The sequence below is a fragment of the Balaenoptera borealis genome (genome assembly GCF_965194805.1).
Source record: "Balaenoptera borealis genome assembly, chromosome: 1".
NCBI classification, from domain to species: Eukaryota; Metazoa; Chordata; class Mammalia; order Artiodactyla; family Balaenopteridae; genus Balaenoptera; species Balaenoptera borealis.
Genome location: NC_138860.1, coordinates 39,300,768 through 39,318,881, shown reverse-complemented (window position 1 = coordinate 39,318,881; position 18,114 = coordinate 39,300,768). Strand labels below are relative to the sequence as shown.

Below are 18,114 nucleotides of genomic sequence, written 5' to 3'. Positions count from 1 at the left end.
GAGGGTCTGTCCTCCCCCTTCCCTTCCATGCTTCCTGCTGGGAAAAAAGCGAACATGGCAGCTGGAGGTGGAGTAACCACCTCACATCATGAGGTGGAACCATATGTCAAGGACGGCAGAGGAACACAGTAGAAGGAGCCAGGGTCATGGATGCTATCCAGACACCATACCAGCCCTGACCACAGTTATTGTGGAGGCTATATTTCTGCAGCCAAGCCTATCTTCTAAGTAACACACCATCTCACAGGGCTGCTCTAAAGATAGAATGAGACAGGGTACATAAAGTACCTAACATGCTGCCTGGCATCGACCAGGTGAGTTCCTTGCACGTGGGCCCTGAGAGCTCAGAGGCTCCAGCCAGGGAATGCGGCTACTTGGACAGCCTTGACCAAACAGTCTTCACCTACTTTAGATGGTCAGTCTCTCCCATGGCTTTGAGTGGGACACATGTAGAATGCGGGCAAAGCTGACCCCAGTGATTTAAATCAATCCCAGTGATCCACAGGGAGGCAGCTGCTGGGGGCACAGCACTGTCAACTGTGCTTCCCAAAACCTACCTTTGCCATTTTAAGTGACCACAATTACTTTCAGCAAACTCCCCTGCCTTCAAGATGAAGTCCAGACTCCTCAGCCGAATGAATACACAATGTCATTCACAATCTATCTCGCTCTTTGACCTAAGCTCAACTCTTACCACTCTCCCTCCACGCACTACACTCCAGCCCTACTGAGTGGTTTGGAGTTCCCAGGTCATGCTGTGTTTTCTCACACCCCAGTGGCATCGCACATGCTTGTCCATTTGCCTGCAAACACATCTCTGTCCACAGAGCCTCTGCCCCTTTCTCTACTTGGCTGACTTCTTTTCTTCCTTAAAACAAGGCTCACCATCATCTCTAGGAAACTGTCCCTGACTACGGAAGAGATCACTCATGGACCCTCCAAAATTCTTTCTTCCATTCTTCCCCAGTATGGGAAGTTTTATGTAGCACATGGCCACCAAGCTAACGACAATATTTCCCAGCCTTCCAGCTGTGGCCAGGGAACTCAGTGCTGGCCAAGTGGTGTGAGCAGAAGTGACAGGGCAATGTTTATTCCAAGCTGCCCTTAAAGGAAAGGAGGGTTCCCATGCCCCTTCCCATGGGCTGGCATGAGGACTTGGTAATGAGTCCTCTTCAACATGTGCACAAAAGCACTGTGGACAGCAGAACAGGAAGAGTAAAGCAGTCCAGGCCTCCATGTGTCTGAGAGGAGTAATGGCGAGAGAGAGAAGTTAAAGAGGTTACTGCTAATTATGAATGCAAATCACCTCCATGGCCTTCAGTAGCCATTGAATCAAACCTTCTTATTACAGAAGACCAGCCACAGGATCACCTAAAAGATCCAGGATTAGGGTGGAAAACTCCACCGACTCAGGTCATTGATTCAAACTGCCCAAGACAGGAGGAAAGCAAAGCAGGGCTCAAGTCATCCTGAGCCCATGAGGCTATCTTCCTGAATATTCCACCTCTGAGCACTCCCTCCTCCATCTTTCTTTCCTGATACAAGTTTAGAAAAGTCGGGGCCTTACCTCTGGAGACTTTGTAAACTTCATAGAAAGAATAGAAGTGGAAGCCTAGGGAAGCAAACAGGTAAAAAGACAGTTCCCATCGGGGCAGCATTGCTCCTTGTGACAAAGGGTCCCGTGGCCCACGCTGAGAGTTTCTAGGAAGAGAAACAGAAATCAAAACATTAAACCATAAACATGACACTAGAGGACAGAATCTTACTTGTTCTCCCAGGGACCCATCACTATTCAAGGGGATACAGACATAACCCTCCTCCTATCACACCTCCTCCTGCCATGACCTTATCCCACTTGCATCACATCACACACACACACCCTGCCTGACCAGGGTGGGCAGGTCTTTCCCTATGAGCTCCCACAGCCCCCCATCTGTCTCCCATCACAGTGTACACCAGACACTTCTGTTCTCATTGCCTGCCACACCTGTCTCCCCCTGTGGAGTGGACCTTTAGAGAGTAGGGACCATGATCTCTGAGTCCCAGCACCTAGCACAGGACGTGGAATGTAGCAGGAAAGGACTACTAAATGCTCCACGAATAAATAATAAATTACTATTCAAAAGCCTGAATAAAAGAAAAGCACAAATCATCTCCAAAACTCTTCTAAGCCAACAGCATTAACCTCTTTGTTCTCCCCTTCAAATGTCATCCCATAGTTGTTTATAAGAATGGATTAATAAAACCACTCTGTCTTCCATCTTCTGGGCACTTCTTTTTTTTTAAAAAAATTAATTAATTAATTTATTTATTTATTTATTTTTGGCTGTGTTGGGTCTTCGTTTCTGTGCGAGGGCTTTCTCTAGTTGCGGCAAGCGGGGGCCACTCTTCATCGCGGTGCGCGGGCCTCTCACTCTCACGGCCTCTCTTGTTGCAGAGCACAGGCTCCAGACGCGCAGGCTCAGCAGCTGTGGCTCACGGGCCCAGTTGCTCCGCGGCATGTGGGATCTTCCCAGACCAGGGCCCGAACCCGCGTCCCCTGCATTAGCAGGCAGACTCTCAACCACTGCACCACCAGGGAAGCCCCTGGGCACTTCTTAAAAAGAAGTTAATAGCCTGCTAGTTGCCCACCCTGTATATGCAATCTCCCATCTTACACAGTAATTGAATTTCTATCTGAACACATGGATGCTGAGCTCAACTCTACAGTGTATCCAAGTGTGGACGTTTGAATAGTTCTGGCTCTGAGGCTGTGGTCATCCCCTTCCTGCTGGACGGAGTTGGAACAGCCACCTTTGGACCAAGAGGTAAAAGCCACATAGAAAAACAAGACAGAGGCGCCTCGGTCCCTGACTGCATGTACCTCCCCACCCCACCCCCACCCCCAAAAATGCCCTGAACCTCTTATATCTGGACCATTACATGAAAGAGAAATGCATTCCCAGGATATTTAAGCCTGTGCTGTTCTCAATCTCTCTGTTATGGCTGCCATGTCTATATTCTAAGTAATAAAGCAGGTAACAGAAAGTCCTAAAATGCTGCGAATTAAATGATCAGTTCCCAAATAACAAAGAGTTAACTAAATGTAAACCCTTTTACGGCCCTCATTGCTTTACTTAAATCTCTCAAATATGTCTCACTGTGGATGTCAAATTAAAACAAGAGCAAAACTTTAAGCCCCAAGCAAGCATTTCTAATATGTGATAGTAACGCCAAAAATCAGAATTCACACATGAGCTCGTTTTACCTTCACAACAGCCCGGTGAAGTAAGGTGGAGCAAGGGAGGCAGGCATTTACAGATGAGGAATGTGAAGCACGGTGAGGTCACACAATCAGAAATAACGGAGCCAGGGCTCAAATCCAGGTCTTGGGACCACTGGGCCCCTACCCCACTGCTCAGGTACAGACACCAGCCCCATTAGTGCCAGTTCACAGGGTTACTTGTCCTTAGAGCCTGGCTCAGAATCTGCCACACACAAACTCCTTTCTTCAGGCTACAGGGAGACGCAGCAGGAAGGGATAGAAACTTTAGCTTTTGTAATAGGGAAGAACAAATCTGACTCCATGATGGATCTGTTTTGTTTAACTTTTAACCTTTGTATTCTATTGCTTTTGCTACAAGTTAAAAATATTGCCTATAGCCTGAAACATACAGGAGAGCCCATTCTCAAGGCTCTTACCTTTAATGGTATAACACTCTTTCATTCATATAGAGATAAAAAGTTGCAGGACAGAGAATAACATTTGTCTTGTTGGAGGTTCACAGGAACATCATAACCATCTGACCTACGAGGACAGCTGCAAGAACAAAGGATCCTGACACCAAGATGTTTCCAACAACCAGCCACACCCTCTCTCCTTTCACTATAAAAGAAACCTGAATTCAAATTCAGGTAAGATGGTTCTTTGGGACACTAGCCCACCATCTTCTCAGTCTGCTGGCTTTCCGGATAAAGTCGCTATTCCCTGCCCCAACACCTTGTCTCTCAATTTATTGGCCTGTTGTGTGGTGAGCAGTACAAGCTTGGGCTCAGTAACACTTTCATAAAATATGAGGTCAGAAATCAGTGGTCCTCCAACCAGAGGACCCCCCGGTCATTACCTAAAAGTTGTCAAGCCAGTCTAGTCTGAGTTTCTCCTGCAGATCTCCTAAAAAATCCAGAAGCAGCCACTCATGCTCTCAATCCCAAGCTCTCTAAGCCCTAGTACTTCAACAACGCGTTCTCAGGTTCCCCTACTACTTTTCAGAACTACTTCTAGCTTCATACATTTCTAGTCACACTTTATTTTTAAATACCTGGCATCTCCTAGAATATGTTAAGATTTCTTTCTGGAACTTTGTAGGAATATAGTAATTTTCAATTTAGTGGGAAGTGAATTTCAACCTCTGGGTTTTGTATTGTCTCTCCTTTCCAAGGATGTTGGTATTACTATATTGGATGACTTCCTCAATTAGCAAAGAGCTGAACCCCTCTTCAAATGCTACTAAATTTGAACATAAATAATCTTGGAGATTAAATCAAAGTTCCTGAAGCCCTGCTCTTTTGAACCTTTTCATGGACATTGTCCTTCTAGGACAGTTCCCCTGAATTAGTGATTTAACTGTCAGGAAACTAGAAAACTCAGCGTTATAACATTTTCCTTTTTGATGCTGCTCTTAGCTACAGTGTATATGTTTTGCAGACATATACACAAAGATACACAGTAATAAGCAACAAAACAGCAGGGCTGTGTCCTCATATTTAAAATTTGGGGACTGGACCAAATAGCCTGCTGCTGACAGCATATCAGGGAGAGATGCATCAGGGAGAGATGCAGACCTAGGGGAGACCAGGCTCTGCCGCTGACTGGCTGAGGAATTTAAGTAGATCACAACTTTCCAGATATGTTTCCTCATAGAGTTATTGAATGGATTAAATGTAAAATGTTTACCCAGGGCCTGGCACAGAGTAAGCACTCAATAAACATTAGCTAAGATCTGTCCAGCAGGACCAGTTAGTGAATTTAACTCGTCAGGAGCTTACCTAGCCAGAGCCCTGGTTTTCTTTCAGAACTGATGACATCTAACTGACCTTCCATGGCGAGAGGGGGTGAGCATCCTACCTGCTGCTGGGCCCTCTTCAGCTGATCGGCAACCCCAGAGTTGTCTCCAATTTCTCATCCCCATCCTCTCCCCACATTCGACCCAAGGCCACCCCAGACAGCAAACAAACTGTCCTTGGGAGCCACCTGGAGAGCTTTCTGACCAGTGTCTCTTCTCACCACCTCTTTTCTTAGCCCCAAAGGAATTATATACAGTCCTCATTTTTCTTGCCTCATCATTCACAATCCCAGGAATGTGACCTCAAAACACCACCACCACACAGACACCCACCTGTCCTTCTTAACAGATCTTTCTTCCTCAATACTTCTTTTCAACTCTTGTCCGCTTATCTCAAGAAAATTCCTCTCCCCAGTGTCTTCCCTGCTCCCTGTTCATTTCAGCTGTGCACTCAGAGAGCCAATCAGAGTAGATATGTTTTAAAGGATTCAATGACACAACACAAAGCTGTACCTTTGGGAATGTAACTAGAACTTTTTTTTTTTTAACGTCCAAACCCATAAACGTTCGGAAAAACTCAGAGAATTCTCAAGTTTCTGTGTCTCATTTTCTAAACATGCTTATGTTCTTCTTTAGGCATAAGCTACCACGATGAAGTCAAAGAAGCCCTTACTCAAATGTGTAAGTAATGCCTCTTTTCTGTTTTTCATGCATAAGATTCAGTCCCGCAGCAACATTATCAGCTAAGTGGGCATCCATTCGATAGCCTAGAAACTCGCCACCATTTATAACATGATTTCTGTAGGAAACAGCCAATCTACAGCAACACAGCCTGTTTTTAAGTAGGAGACTACCTGATCAATCTATACAAAGGAGGTTACAGTACTGATATGTGAGAGCTAAGGCGGGTTGCTGGGATGTCTGATGGTGAAGATGTGTCTGAGAACACTTCCACTTTGGTGGGAATACTGGTCAGGACTGTGAGGAAGAGAAAATGGGGATAGTTTAGGAGGCAAGTGGCGGAGGGTCTTAAACATATATGATGACAGGTTCGGATCTGATTACCTGAAGAAACCTCAGGCTTGTGAGCCAGCACATTTAATTTTTTCATGAAGCTTCAGGAAGAAGAAGCCCCTTGACATAGCAGTAGAGACTAAAGGCAGGGAGGTCAGCGATTCAGGCTCTCGGTGGGAAGTGGAGAGAAAGTGCTAGAACCAAGCAACAGAGAGGAGGGAAAATTAAGTTGCACCTGGCACCAAATTAGTCCAGGAGGCATTGGGGGGGGGGGGGGAATAAAGGACATAAAATAGCATCTCCAAAGCTGTCAAGACTACAGTGACTCAAAGCTGAATATTATTGATGAAGGTGAGAAACAGGCACAAAGTGAAGACAGAGAGAAAATGCATTTAAGATTAGGTCTTGGAAGAAAATCATAGCAGAGGTTTCCCTGGGATTAGTTTAAGAAGTCAAACTGGAGGAACAAGATTTCTCTACCCCCATACTGCGTATAAGAGCCCCAAGCTGGGTATTTCCAAAAGTATTATATTTATCTGGGAACTGTAGAACTCAAGCGGCCCATATAATAAAATCTTAGCTGGAAAATGGCAAGAATTCCTCAGCTAAGAGGGATTTTTCTACACTGAAGCAATGTACATTTGCATTCACTTTGTAATTTAACACTCCACCCGCTTTCAAAGGTGCCATCCACTCTCATACTCACCAGGAGGGCTAACTGTTAGCTCTTTTTTCAGGAATCAGAATCTTGCTCAGAGAAAAGACGAGATCTGCCCAAGGATCCAGAGAAGCCAGCAATGGAGCAAAAAATAGAACCCAAGTTCTCAACTCCCACTCTCTTAGGCAGAAATCCTGTTCTTTACTCTTGGCAGAAAAGTACAGCTCACTATGCCAGAGCCTGAAGTGTGCATACACATAACTTCTGTAAGATGCTTTTCCCCAGTAACTTCCAATATCTTTTCAAAAGCCTTTTATCTTTATTGTGGATAAGTACAACAAATGGATTCCAACACTTCCACTTTAAATTCTTTTCTGTTCCTCACCCTTGACATTTAGCACTAAATGGGCTAGCACCAAATACTCCCATGCACCAGAGGACTTTAAAACGGCACCCTCAGCATGAAGCTAACAATCTCCAGTGCCATCACCATCATCACTCCCAACTAACTAAACTGAAATTTTTCTCTACTGAGTTTACCCAGAGTTTAGCAACAGCTGTACTACAATAAGTAGTATTTACAGATTACCTATGCTGAGAAAGCACTTTACAAGTATTCTTTCATTTAATCTCCATAACAACTCTTTGAGGTTGGTACTTCTGGTATCCTCATTTAACACAAAAGATAACCAAAGCCCAGAAGGATCAAGAAACCTGCCCCAAATCACACAGCTAGCAAGCAGCAGAGCTTAGATTCATACTCATCAAGTCTAATTCCAGAGCCTTCTCTCACCCACCTCCCTATTCTTACAGAGTTCACAGGATTCATTTTTTCAACATCTATGACAAAATCAATTCATTGGGAAAGCCAGAAGATAATATAAGCTATATACATGCAAAAGAATTTAAAGTTATGTATAACGTAGATACACCCCAGGAAGAAGATCAACTAGATGTAATCAAAATACACATGAAACATCTAACTCGTACATTCCTTAGAAGATTTACTGAAGAAGAGAAACTAAACCAAACCAATTTACCTCAGAAATAAGAGTGGAAAGTCAGCAGTTATATAGAGGTAAGGGCTGAATAAAATTGAAATAGTTCTAAATTTAGGAACAAATGAGCACTCTGGAAACCACAAAGTAATAAAGTAAAAGGAACTCATGCCCACTGAAATGACAATGGCTTTGAAGAAAAGAAAATGAAATAGTAGAGCAATATTCTAGCACATTCGGAAAAGATATTAGGAGACTTTTACTCTTTTCCAGGTGGAATTTGATGAAACCTATTTTGCAGAATATACATTACATGACTTTCACCAGGAAAACCAGGCCCAGATTCATCGTGTCCTCTCACAGTACAGTGTTCTCCAAACCCTGCTTAAGAGTCTTACAAAGAGTCTTATTCTTCTACCCACATGATACTACGGAGAAACGCTTTTTCAAACCCAGAAAGCCTTCACCAATGCACTGGAATGATAAGCTAGACTGGAGAGGTCCATTGGGCTGGGCAAAAGTCTAATTACAGAATATTTAAAAATACATATCACTACTTCTAAATATGCACCAAATGTTATGTATCACTGTGCAATAAACCATCCCGAAACACAGTGGCTTAAAATAACAAGATCTATTCTCTCTCGTGATTCTATGGGATGGCAATCTGGGCAGTTCTTCTGCTGATCTCACCTGGCATCACTCATGACTAAGTCACTGCACGGCTCAAGGAAACTGGAGAGGACAACATGATCTCACCCACATGTCTGGCATTTTGTGCCAGCTGTCAGCTAGGTGCCTTATCTCTCCTCCATGTGGGCACTCATCCTCCAGTAGGCTGGACCCTTCATAGCATGGTGGCTTCAGGGTCTTAAAAGAACAAAGGCAAGAGGTGCAAGGTCTCTTAAGGACCAGGCTCCAGAATTCAAAGAACATTTTATTGCTCAAGGGCCCAGCCCAGATTCAAGGGGGAAGAGAGAACTGCTTCCATCTCTTTACTGGAGGAACAGCAATGGCACCTTAAAAAGGGGCGGGGACGTGGCTTACCATACCAGTATGTTAGAATTCCTAATAAATAAAATCTGGAAAGTTAGTGGAAAAGCTACATCTCACAGTAGGTCTTTATTACATAAAATGTCACAAAGGTTGAGAGAGATGTATATTTTAAAGAATTATGTTCTCAAATCAAAATTTCAAAATCAGTATTGTCATCTGGTCTAATCTCCAGCCAGTTTGGGAATTCCTTTTACAATAACCTACCTGACCACTTCCAGCAACACTGCAAGGAAGGGAAACTCTGTTTCTAAGAAGTTCTTATTGTTATCATCTTTTTTTTTCTTAAACTGAGTCAAAATCTGCCCCTCTATTTCTAAAAAACGTTCTGCTACTGGCCCTATTGTACCTGCAGGAACTAAAAGCACGGAGGCCGGATAGTATGATAGTTTAGAGGATGGCTCTGGAGTCAGAATGCCAAAGGCTGAATCCCAGCTTTGCTACTTTCTAGCTGTGTGACCCAGCACAAGTTGCATGACCTCACTGTGCCTCAATGTCCTTACTTATGAAATAGAGATAATAATAACCCTCAGAGAGTTGCTGTGAGGATTAAATGGGTTTACAAAGAGATAGAATATTACCTTGGCCATAGTAAGCTCTAAAATCCTCATTCTTGCTGTGTTTAATATTACTGCTACTATTAAGTATACTGAAAGGCTTAATTATTCTTGCCAATCATACTCCTTCAAATATTTAGAGATAATTAATGCTACCCGCTCCACCCCAAGCCCTCTTCCAGGACAAACCCCCATGCTTCCTTCAATCATTTCAGTAGCTTAGTTCCCAGACCCTTTCCCATTCTGTCAGTTGTCTCTTTATAGTATAGGTACCTAAAGCTGAAACCAAAATTCCAGCTGTGGCAGAGCAAGAGTAGGACAAGACCATCGTTTCTCTTCTTCCGAAACTATAATTCAAATAGTGAAATCTTAGACTCATTCCTGCATTCGACAAATATCAGTGAGCTCCTACTGAAGATCAGGAACTGCACTATTTGTGAAGACAAAATATAAAGATTCCGTCTGTAGGATCCCCCAAATATAGCTACCCCAGAAACGTCCATGCCCTAATCCCTGAACATGTGAATATGTTACCTTACATGGCAAAGGGACTTTGCAGATGTGATTAAGTTAAAGATCTTGAGATGAGGACATTATCCCTGATTATCTATGTGGGCCCATGTAATCACAAGGGTCCTTCTAAGAGGGAAGAAGGAGGGTCAGAGACAGAGAGGAGATATGATGATGGAAGCAGAGGTTAGAGTGATAACGCTTTGAGGATAGAGGAAGGGGCCAAAACAAAGGAATGGTAGAGGCAGAGAACAGCAGCAAAGAAGAAAGACACCACTCCTCTGCCTCGCCCCCCACCACTCCAAGCCTCCAGAAGGAATGCAGCCCTGCCACCCATTCTGGACTTCTGATCCCCAGAACTGTAAGGTAATCCAATTTCTGTTGTTTGAAGACACTAAGTTTGTGGTCATTTGTTACAGAAACTAATATGTTACCCCTGCCCTCAATTAGTTCATGGCCTAGTGGAAGGAAAGTACCTAATTAAAAGGATGTATATAAAACATCAGAATATTTTTTTTTTTAAGATTTATTTATTGATTGATTGATTGCTATGTTGGGTCTTCGTTTCTGTGCTAGGGCTTTCTCTAGTTGCGGCAAGTGGGGGCCACTCTTCATTGCGGTGCGCAGGCCTCTCACTATCGTGGCCTCTCTTGTTGCGGAGCACAGGCTCCAGACGCGCAGGCTCAGTAGTTGTGGCTCACGGGCCCAGTTGCTCCGCGGCATGTGGGATCTTCCCAGACCAGGGCGCGAACCCGTGTCCCCTGCATTAGCAGGCAGATTCTCAACCACTGCACCACCAGGGAAGCCCTCATCAGAATATTTTAATCTAATTGTTATAAACTTTAAAAACTTAAATTGCAAGAAAATGAAACCTGAAAACAAAATTTTGCATTCAGTTCTCAACTTAGCATTTTTTTGGCTTCTGTCTCACACTGATATCAATCTTAATATGAAACATAACTCCTAAGTCCTTTTATATGAACTGCCCTTAAGCCAGATCTCTGCTGTTAAAGATTGGCAGAAAAGGAGTCAGATTTATAAGCCCCTAGTTCAGAAAAGCTATTGATCTGATATTGTACCCTTTCCCCGGAAAATTCTCAACCTATTTTAAGCCTGTTTAATCACCAAGAATCATGCCCAGCACATCTTACACTCCCCATATCAGGGGCATCTGAATGAATCAAATTTTTTTATAATATATTTTAAGTAAACTTTGTATTAAAGTATGCTTAGATAAAGAAAAAAACAATGTAAGGCTTTCAAAAAGCAGACTCATGCCAGGAATTACTGCTCAGATAAAAAACTGAATGCCCCTTCTGTTCTTTCCTTATAACTCCACTAAAGGTGACCACTAGCACTTCCTCTTGTTGTGTTTACCTTCTTTTTGCTCCACTTTATATTTGTGAGGCTCATCCATGTTGTGTATAAAGCAATAATTTGTTCATTCTTATTACTGTGGAGTATTCCATTGTATAAGCAATTTACTTAGGCTTTTGTCCATTCTACTATTGATGAACCCATGGGTTGTTTCCAACTTGGGGCTATCAGGAATAATACTGCTCTGCATATTCTTTTACATGTCTTTCGGTACAAATACACCTGTCTTACTGCTTAGTGTTTCTCAAAGAATGACAGACACTAAACAGTAAGCTAGGTCATAGGGGATGTGTATGCCCATCTTTAGTAAATGATACTGCAAAACAATTTCCAAAACAGTTACACTAACTTTCATAACAATCAGCAATGTATGAGAAGTTCAGTTTTCCATATCCTAACCAATACTGAGCATTGACAGGTTTTTTGGTTTGTTTTTTGTTTTTAGCCACTCTGTTGAGTATAGAGTGATATCCCATTGTAGTTTGAATTTGCATTTCCCTAATTACTAATGAGGTTAACCACTTTTTCATATGTTTATTGGGAATCTGGAAATCTTTTGGGGAAGTGACTTGCCTGTTTTTCTACTGGGCTCTTTCTCAATGATTTGTAAAAAATTATTGCTACATTCTGGGTATGAGTCCTTTATTGGATATAACTATCACAAATACCTTCACCCATTCTGTAGCTTGCCCTTTCACTCTCTTTATGGAATCTTTAGATGAACAGTAGTTCTTACCAATATTTTCCTTTATAGCTACTGCTTTTTGTGTCCTAGTCAATAAACCTTTGTCATAAAGGTGTTTTACTTTGCTTTCTTCCAGAAGCTTTCCTGTTTCAGATTTCACATTTAGATGTATGATGTATCTTGATTAATTTTTGTGTATGGGGTGAGGTAGATGATCAAAATTCATCTTGTCCATTTGCAATATCCAATTGGCCCAGCAACATTTACTGAAAAGGCTGTCCTTTCTCCAGAGCACTGCAGTGCCACTTCTGTCATAAATCAAGAGACCTCATACATGTGAGCCTGTTTATGGATTCTCTACTCAGTTCCGTGGTCTGTCTAGCACTGTGCCTACACCATGCTGACAAACTATGTACAGTACTATCTATCAGCTTAAGTTTTCCAGTTTTGTTCTTTTACTTAGATTGTCTAGAATTTCCAAATATATTTTAAAATTGGCTTACTATTTTTGGAAAAAATCTGCTGGGATTTTGATTGGGATTATACTGGATCCACACATTTATTAGTAGAGCAATGACTTACCCTTCATTATTTTAAAACTATAAGTTCTCTCAATAATGTTTTAGTTTGCAAAGAATTTTTATCACAAATGGGTGTTGAAGTTTATCAAGTAGTTTTTCTCCTTTATTCTGTGACTGTGGTTAAATTATTGATTGATTTTCTAATGTTAGACAAAGTTTACATTCCTGGAATAAATCCAACTTGGTCATGGTTTAGTATCCTACAAATATAGGTACAGGTCGCTAGATTTGATTTACCAATACCCATTTTAGGGCTTTTGCGTCTTTTCTGTGAGAGTTTGGCCTATAGTTTCTTGTAACCTCCTTATCAAGCTTTAGTAACAAGGTTATGCTGGCCTTATATAAGCAGTCAGGGAGTATTCCTTCTTTTTCATATTTTTAAATGTTTGTAATATTGCACTAGTGACACCATCTGGGCCTGGAAATTCTGCAATGAAAAGATTTTTAATTACATACTTAATTTCTTTATAGATATGGAACTATACAGATTTTCTAGTTCTTATGTCTTATGAGGTATTTTATTGAAAAAACTTGTCCATTTCATCTGAATTTTCAAATGTATTACCATAAAATTGTTCATAATAACATCTGAAGATTTTTTAAATGTCTGTAGGATATGTAGTGATAACTCCTTTTTTCTTCCCTGACACTGGTAATACCATACACCATTGGAGGGAAGATGGTCATGCATTATATGACACAAATAAATCCACTATCACTGGAATATTCTCCAGCAGAATTACACACAGAAGGAGGAAGACAGGTAGAGCATGTAAACAATCCAGCAATTCTCTCTCAACAGCTTTTATCACCAGAAACAACTGTGCACCTGCGGAAAAGGAGACACGAACTGGAGGAGAAAGAAACAGCCATTAGTAACGCTGTAGGGTGGCCAGCAAGAACGTGGAGAAAGAAAAACCACCACTAGCTGGGTTTGTAACCTAGATACCCAGCCCTCCACCCACAAGATGTCCCTAGGCAGAATTCAGGAGGCCATGAACTTAAATTTCTTTTCTCATATGTCTGTATTTTCACCAACCTCTAACTGAAATTCAGGATTTCATTTGATTATAAGTGTGAAGAGCAAATCACACTAGTAAGAGCATTTCTGGTGACTGTCACCAATAAGTGTCACAAATTCTGTCATACTACAGTGCAGCTGTTGCAAATACTGCAAAACATCATTTACATGGGCATCACTACTTTGAAATTCTGAGACTTACCTGATACAGCCCTGAATTTTGTCACTTAACGCACTAATCAAGAATAAAAATACTATTATAAATGTTGGGGTTTTTACACTATTTTGATCACTGTTTCAATATAATTTGTAACTCTATGTATTTTTAAATGCCTTTTAAAACTTGGCTTCCCCAGACTCCAAAGAAGTCTATGGCACAAAAAAAGGGTAAGGAACCCCTGCAAAGAATCAAGGATCTCACCCAAGCCATGGAACTCCCAGGCAACAGTTAAGGAGCACTCCCCTTTGGCCAGGCCCTGGCCTGGAAGAAGACACACAGATGAGTAAGGCTCACCCTGGCTAGTTCCTGACATTACCTTCAGAGTTCCCACCAACATCTAGCCACCCACAAAAATGACTGCTCTCTCTAAAGACTTGGCCTTCACTCTAAGTTAGTCTATATAACTTACTTCCCAAGGAGGGGGCAAACAGCCGATAAAGCATAGGCTTTGACCCAGAAAGAGGAGTGCAAAACCCGATCCCAACACTTACTCTTTGTGGCTCTGGCATCTCTTCTAAGTATTCCTTTCTTCTGCTGTGAAAAGGGCTAATACTAGGTATCCTTCCCAGTTATTGCAAGGTTTAAAAATAATGGATTTAAAGCACCTGACAAGCACATCGTCCCCATCACTATTAGTTGAATCTTTCAAGTCAGAACTGACTGTTCCTATCCAACACTTAATCACAGTTAGGGGCTGCCACTGAGAAAGGAGGGAGAAAAATTATAGGAAAGGCGGAACATGAAGAATGAAAGGGAAAAAAAAAATCATACTTATTCTTCAAATTCCAGTATAAAAACCACCCCCTCCTCAGGAAAGCCTTCCCTCTCCTCTCCTTGTGTTCCCATAGCACTTATCACATGGAAGTAAACGCCTAGCTGTGCACATGAATGAAGGAGGAATGCAAATCAGAAAGGGACAGAAACAGTGAGTCGCACCCCCATATAATGTAAACCACCGACGATACCAACTGGCTAGCCTGACTGCCCTGATCCAAGAGCCACGAAGCAACGAAGCAGCACATTTCTTAACACCAGTGCTATCCATCCTGGTACCTCTCCCGCCCACTTTGTAGGGACTGAGAGGAGGAGGGCCTTTCCACATCAAGACTGATGCCACCTAAAGGCCACACGTAGAAGAAAAGAGGGAAACTGAGTCCGGAGAGTAGAAAGCAAAATAAGTCTCTAACTTTGGGGGTCACTGGAGCCGCAGCAGTCAGGCAGGCGCACTTCTAAGATCCCCAAGAGGACCAGCGTCCACACTTAGAGCAACAGTGCCAGAAGCTGGGGACGAAGCCAAGGAGGGGGGACGCTGGCAGGGGCGTGAGCGGACTCGGCCGGCCGCGGGGAACGCAGCCTTGACCCGGGCGCACGCACCCCCCACCCCCCCGCCTTTGTCTCCGCTCCTCTGCCCCGCCCTCGGGCGCGCACGCAGGAACGGGAATTGGAAACAGAAAGCGTATCGGGCGTTTCTTTTCCTCAACCGAGTCAATCGAAGCAGAAAGTCAACACCTAACTTCCCGAGGACCCGCTACGGTCACCAGCTACCAACCTCCGGGCTGTCCCGGGTGGCGGCGGCGTTGGTGACGCTCACGCGCGCCCCGAGTTCCCAACAACCCTCTCCGCACCTCCGAGTTGGCGGCGGCGGCGGCGGCGGCGGGCTTCCCGGGAAGACGCCCTCTTCCCCGGGAGCGGCGGTTGGAGGACCAGCCCCGCGCGCGTCCTCGGAGCACGTCCCCGCCGCCGCCGTGCCCGCGCGCGCCGCTCCAGGCCCCCGGGCTCGCAAGCAGGCGGCGCCCCGGGAGCGGTGGCGAGCAGGCCGCGCGGCTGGAGGGGACCCGCGGGAGGACTGCCCGCCACTCCGCACCCGGAGCGCCTGGCGCCGGCCCGCGGAGCCCCAGCCCCCGCTCACCCGTGGGCCCCGGTGCCTGCGCCCAGCAGCGCACGGACCTCTCCACCCCCGTTTGTTAATTGCAGGCCTGGGGCTGCAGGTTTGGGAGCGGAAGTCACCTGAAGTCCTGCCCCAGTGGTCCCCACGTACCTTTTGTCCGCGAAAGGAGGTAGCTCGGTGGGGTGGAAAGAGGGCGGGCCTTGCCGCTCGGGCGGCTTCTGGAGCTTGCTGTGTGAATTTAGCCCCTGTGAGCCTCCTTGTCCTTCTCTGTAAAGCGGAAATAAGCTTCTCGGCTTTCCTGGAGAATTAGAGTGAGGACCAAATGGGATGAACTTCATGAACTGTAAAGCAGCTTACAAAGATGATCAGCACTGCAAAACGTGTATCAGTGATTTTGAATAGGTCGTAAAAGAGTGGAAGATCTGAAGCTGCCTTGGACCGTGACTTTATGCCAGGTGTTACTCAGAGGCCTCCAACGCCAAGGCTGCCAGAGTTGCACAGACTTATCTGAGCTGGGGAATCACCTGGGCTCTTGTTAAAACCGCTGGCACCTGGATCCCTCTTCAAACCAAAAGAATCAGACTCCCCAGGGGAGGGGTGTTTCAAGTGGTTCTGTGGTCAGGTAAACGTGGACAACTCTGCGTTAGGCAGCAGGAAAACACAGAGGCTGTGCTCCAAGTTTATTCTAGCGGTCATTGAAATAGTCCAGGAGATTATTTTTCTGATCGCAAAATTCTCTGGGAAACCAGAGTATCAACTCTCTGAGGACAGGAGCTATCTCCTCGTTCAGCTCCCACCATCCGCAGCCCCAACACATAGTACAGCATGGTGTTAAGTAAGCAGGTGTAAATAAACTAGTCCCAAGTAGGAGTGCCAGATGTAGCAAATAAAAATACAGGATGCCCAGCTAAAATGGAATCTAGTCTCAGATGAACAATGAATACTATTTTTTAGTATCCGTATGGCCCATGCAATATTTGGGACATATTGATGCTTTGTTAAAAAAAGTATTTGTTGTTTATCTGAAATTCAGATTTAATTGGGCATCCTGTATTTGATCTGGCAACCCTCACCTGAAGGGTTTGGCAGAGGGAGGGACAGAGTAAGAACTCTCACTATTCAGGTAGTGTCAGACTCAGGGACAGGAATGAGATAACTCCTGTGTTATTTCTAAATGACACTATTGGACAATAATGTAGGTTCACTGTCATTTACATTTAACCCCTTTCTGCACACACAACATATTCACTGGAAAACACAAATGAAAATAAGGGCAGATTCCATCATAGGTAAATTAGAAACATCAATTAAATAAAAATAGTCAAAATTGAAATGTAAGCAATAGACTGGGGAAAGTATTTGCAGGAACTATGATACAAAGTGTTATTGTTTATTATATATAAATTAAATACAATTAATAAGAAAACATTAGAATCCAATTGTAGATGAGCAAGACACATGAATAAACAATCCACTAAAAAAAAAAACTAGGATATACAATAAGGAAACAAACATATTGAAAGAAGCTCAAAGAAGTGCAAAGTAAAATAAGAACACAATTTTTCACAAAAATAGTTGACAAAAATTAATAAATGACATTAAAGGCTGGCGAGGGTGCTGTGTGATAGCACTTATACACTTTTTAGGTAGGTAAGCAATTTGGCAATATCAAAACCCTTACAATTATGAAAACCCTTAATGTTTAAACCTTTTGATTTTGAATTTTGTTTATGGGAGTAAATCCAAAGGAGATAATCCATAATGTAGAAAATGCTCTTTACAAACCAAGATTTCAATTTTAATTTATATCATTTTAATTTATACCATAATAAGGAAAATATAGTATAATGCACCAAAATATACTATAACTGGGGGGGGGGGGAGTATCCTGAAAATTTCCTAATTTTCCAAAAATAAAAAAGTGGAAATTAAACTAAAACTTATATACTCTGTCATCTATTATACTTGCAACCTCTTAAAATAATGGTTACTAAAAAAAAAAAAAAAAAAAAAAAAAATAATGGTTACTATTCATATGTAATATGATCATAACTAAATTTTTTTTAAACTTGTGCATGGAAAAATGACTGGAAAGGAAATAAGGTTAAATTTGGGTGGTGGTTAAATTCCGTTGTATGTATATACAATCTTTATCCATTCACCTGTCAGTAGACACTTGAGTAGCTTCTACCTTTTGGCTATGCTGAATAATGCTGCTGTGAACATGGGTATATAAATACCTCTTCCAGACTCTGTTTCCAGTTCTTCTGGGTATATACCCAGGAATGGAATTGTTGGATCATACAGTAATTCTATTTTTTAATTTTTGGAGGAACAGCCATACTGTTTTCCATAGCCGCTGCACCATTTTACATTCCCAGCAACACGCACAAGGATTCCAATTTCTCTACATCCTCACTTTATTTTGAAATTCATTTGTTTTTTGTTGTTTTGTGTTGTGTTTATTTGTTTGTTTTGATAACAGCCATCCTAATAGGTATGAGGTGATA

At 42.9% G+C, this 18,114-nt stretch overlaps 1 protein-coding gene across 12 annotated transcripts in view; it reads right to left on the bottom strand.

The window, feature by feature from the left end:
• HHAT (hedgehog acyltransferase) overlaps positions 1-17,411 on the bottom strand; it is a 495,443-nt gene extending 478,032 nt beyond the window's left edge. For 3 of the 12 annotated variants that reach the window (XM_082399942.1, XM_082399939.1, XM_082399941.1), the window contains exons 1-2: positions 15,755-17,407; positions 1,568-1,701 (exon numbers count right to left, since the gene is read on the bottom strand). In XM_082399942.1, the coding sequence (XP_082256068.1) occupies positions 1,568-1,701; positions 15,755-15,942 (322 nt within the window). In that variant the 5' untranslated portion in view covers positions 15,943-17,407. Of the gene's footprint in view, positions 1-1,567; positions 1,702-13,222; positions 15,068-15,265; positions 15,442-15,754 lie in introns of those variants that run through there. The other 9 variants (XM_082399935.1, XM_082399943.1, XM_082399938.1 and 6 more) reach the window with 8 other exon arrangements.
• Positions 17,412-18,114: the final 703 nt, after the last annotated feature.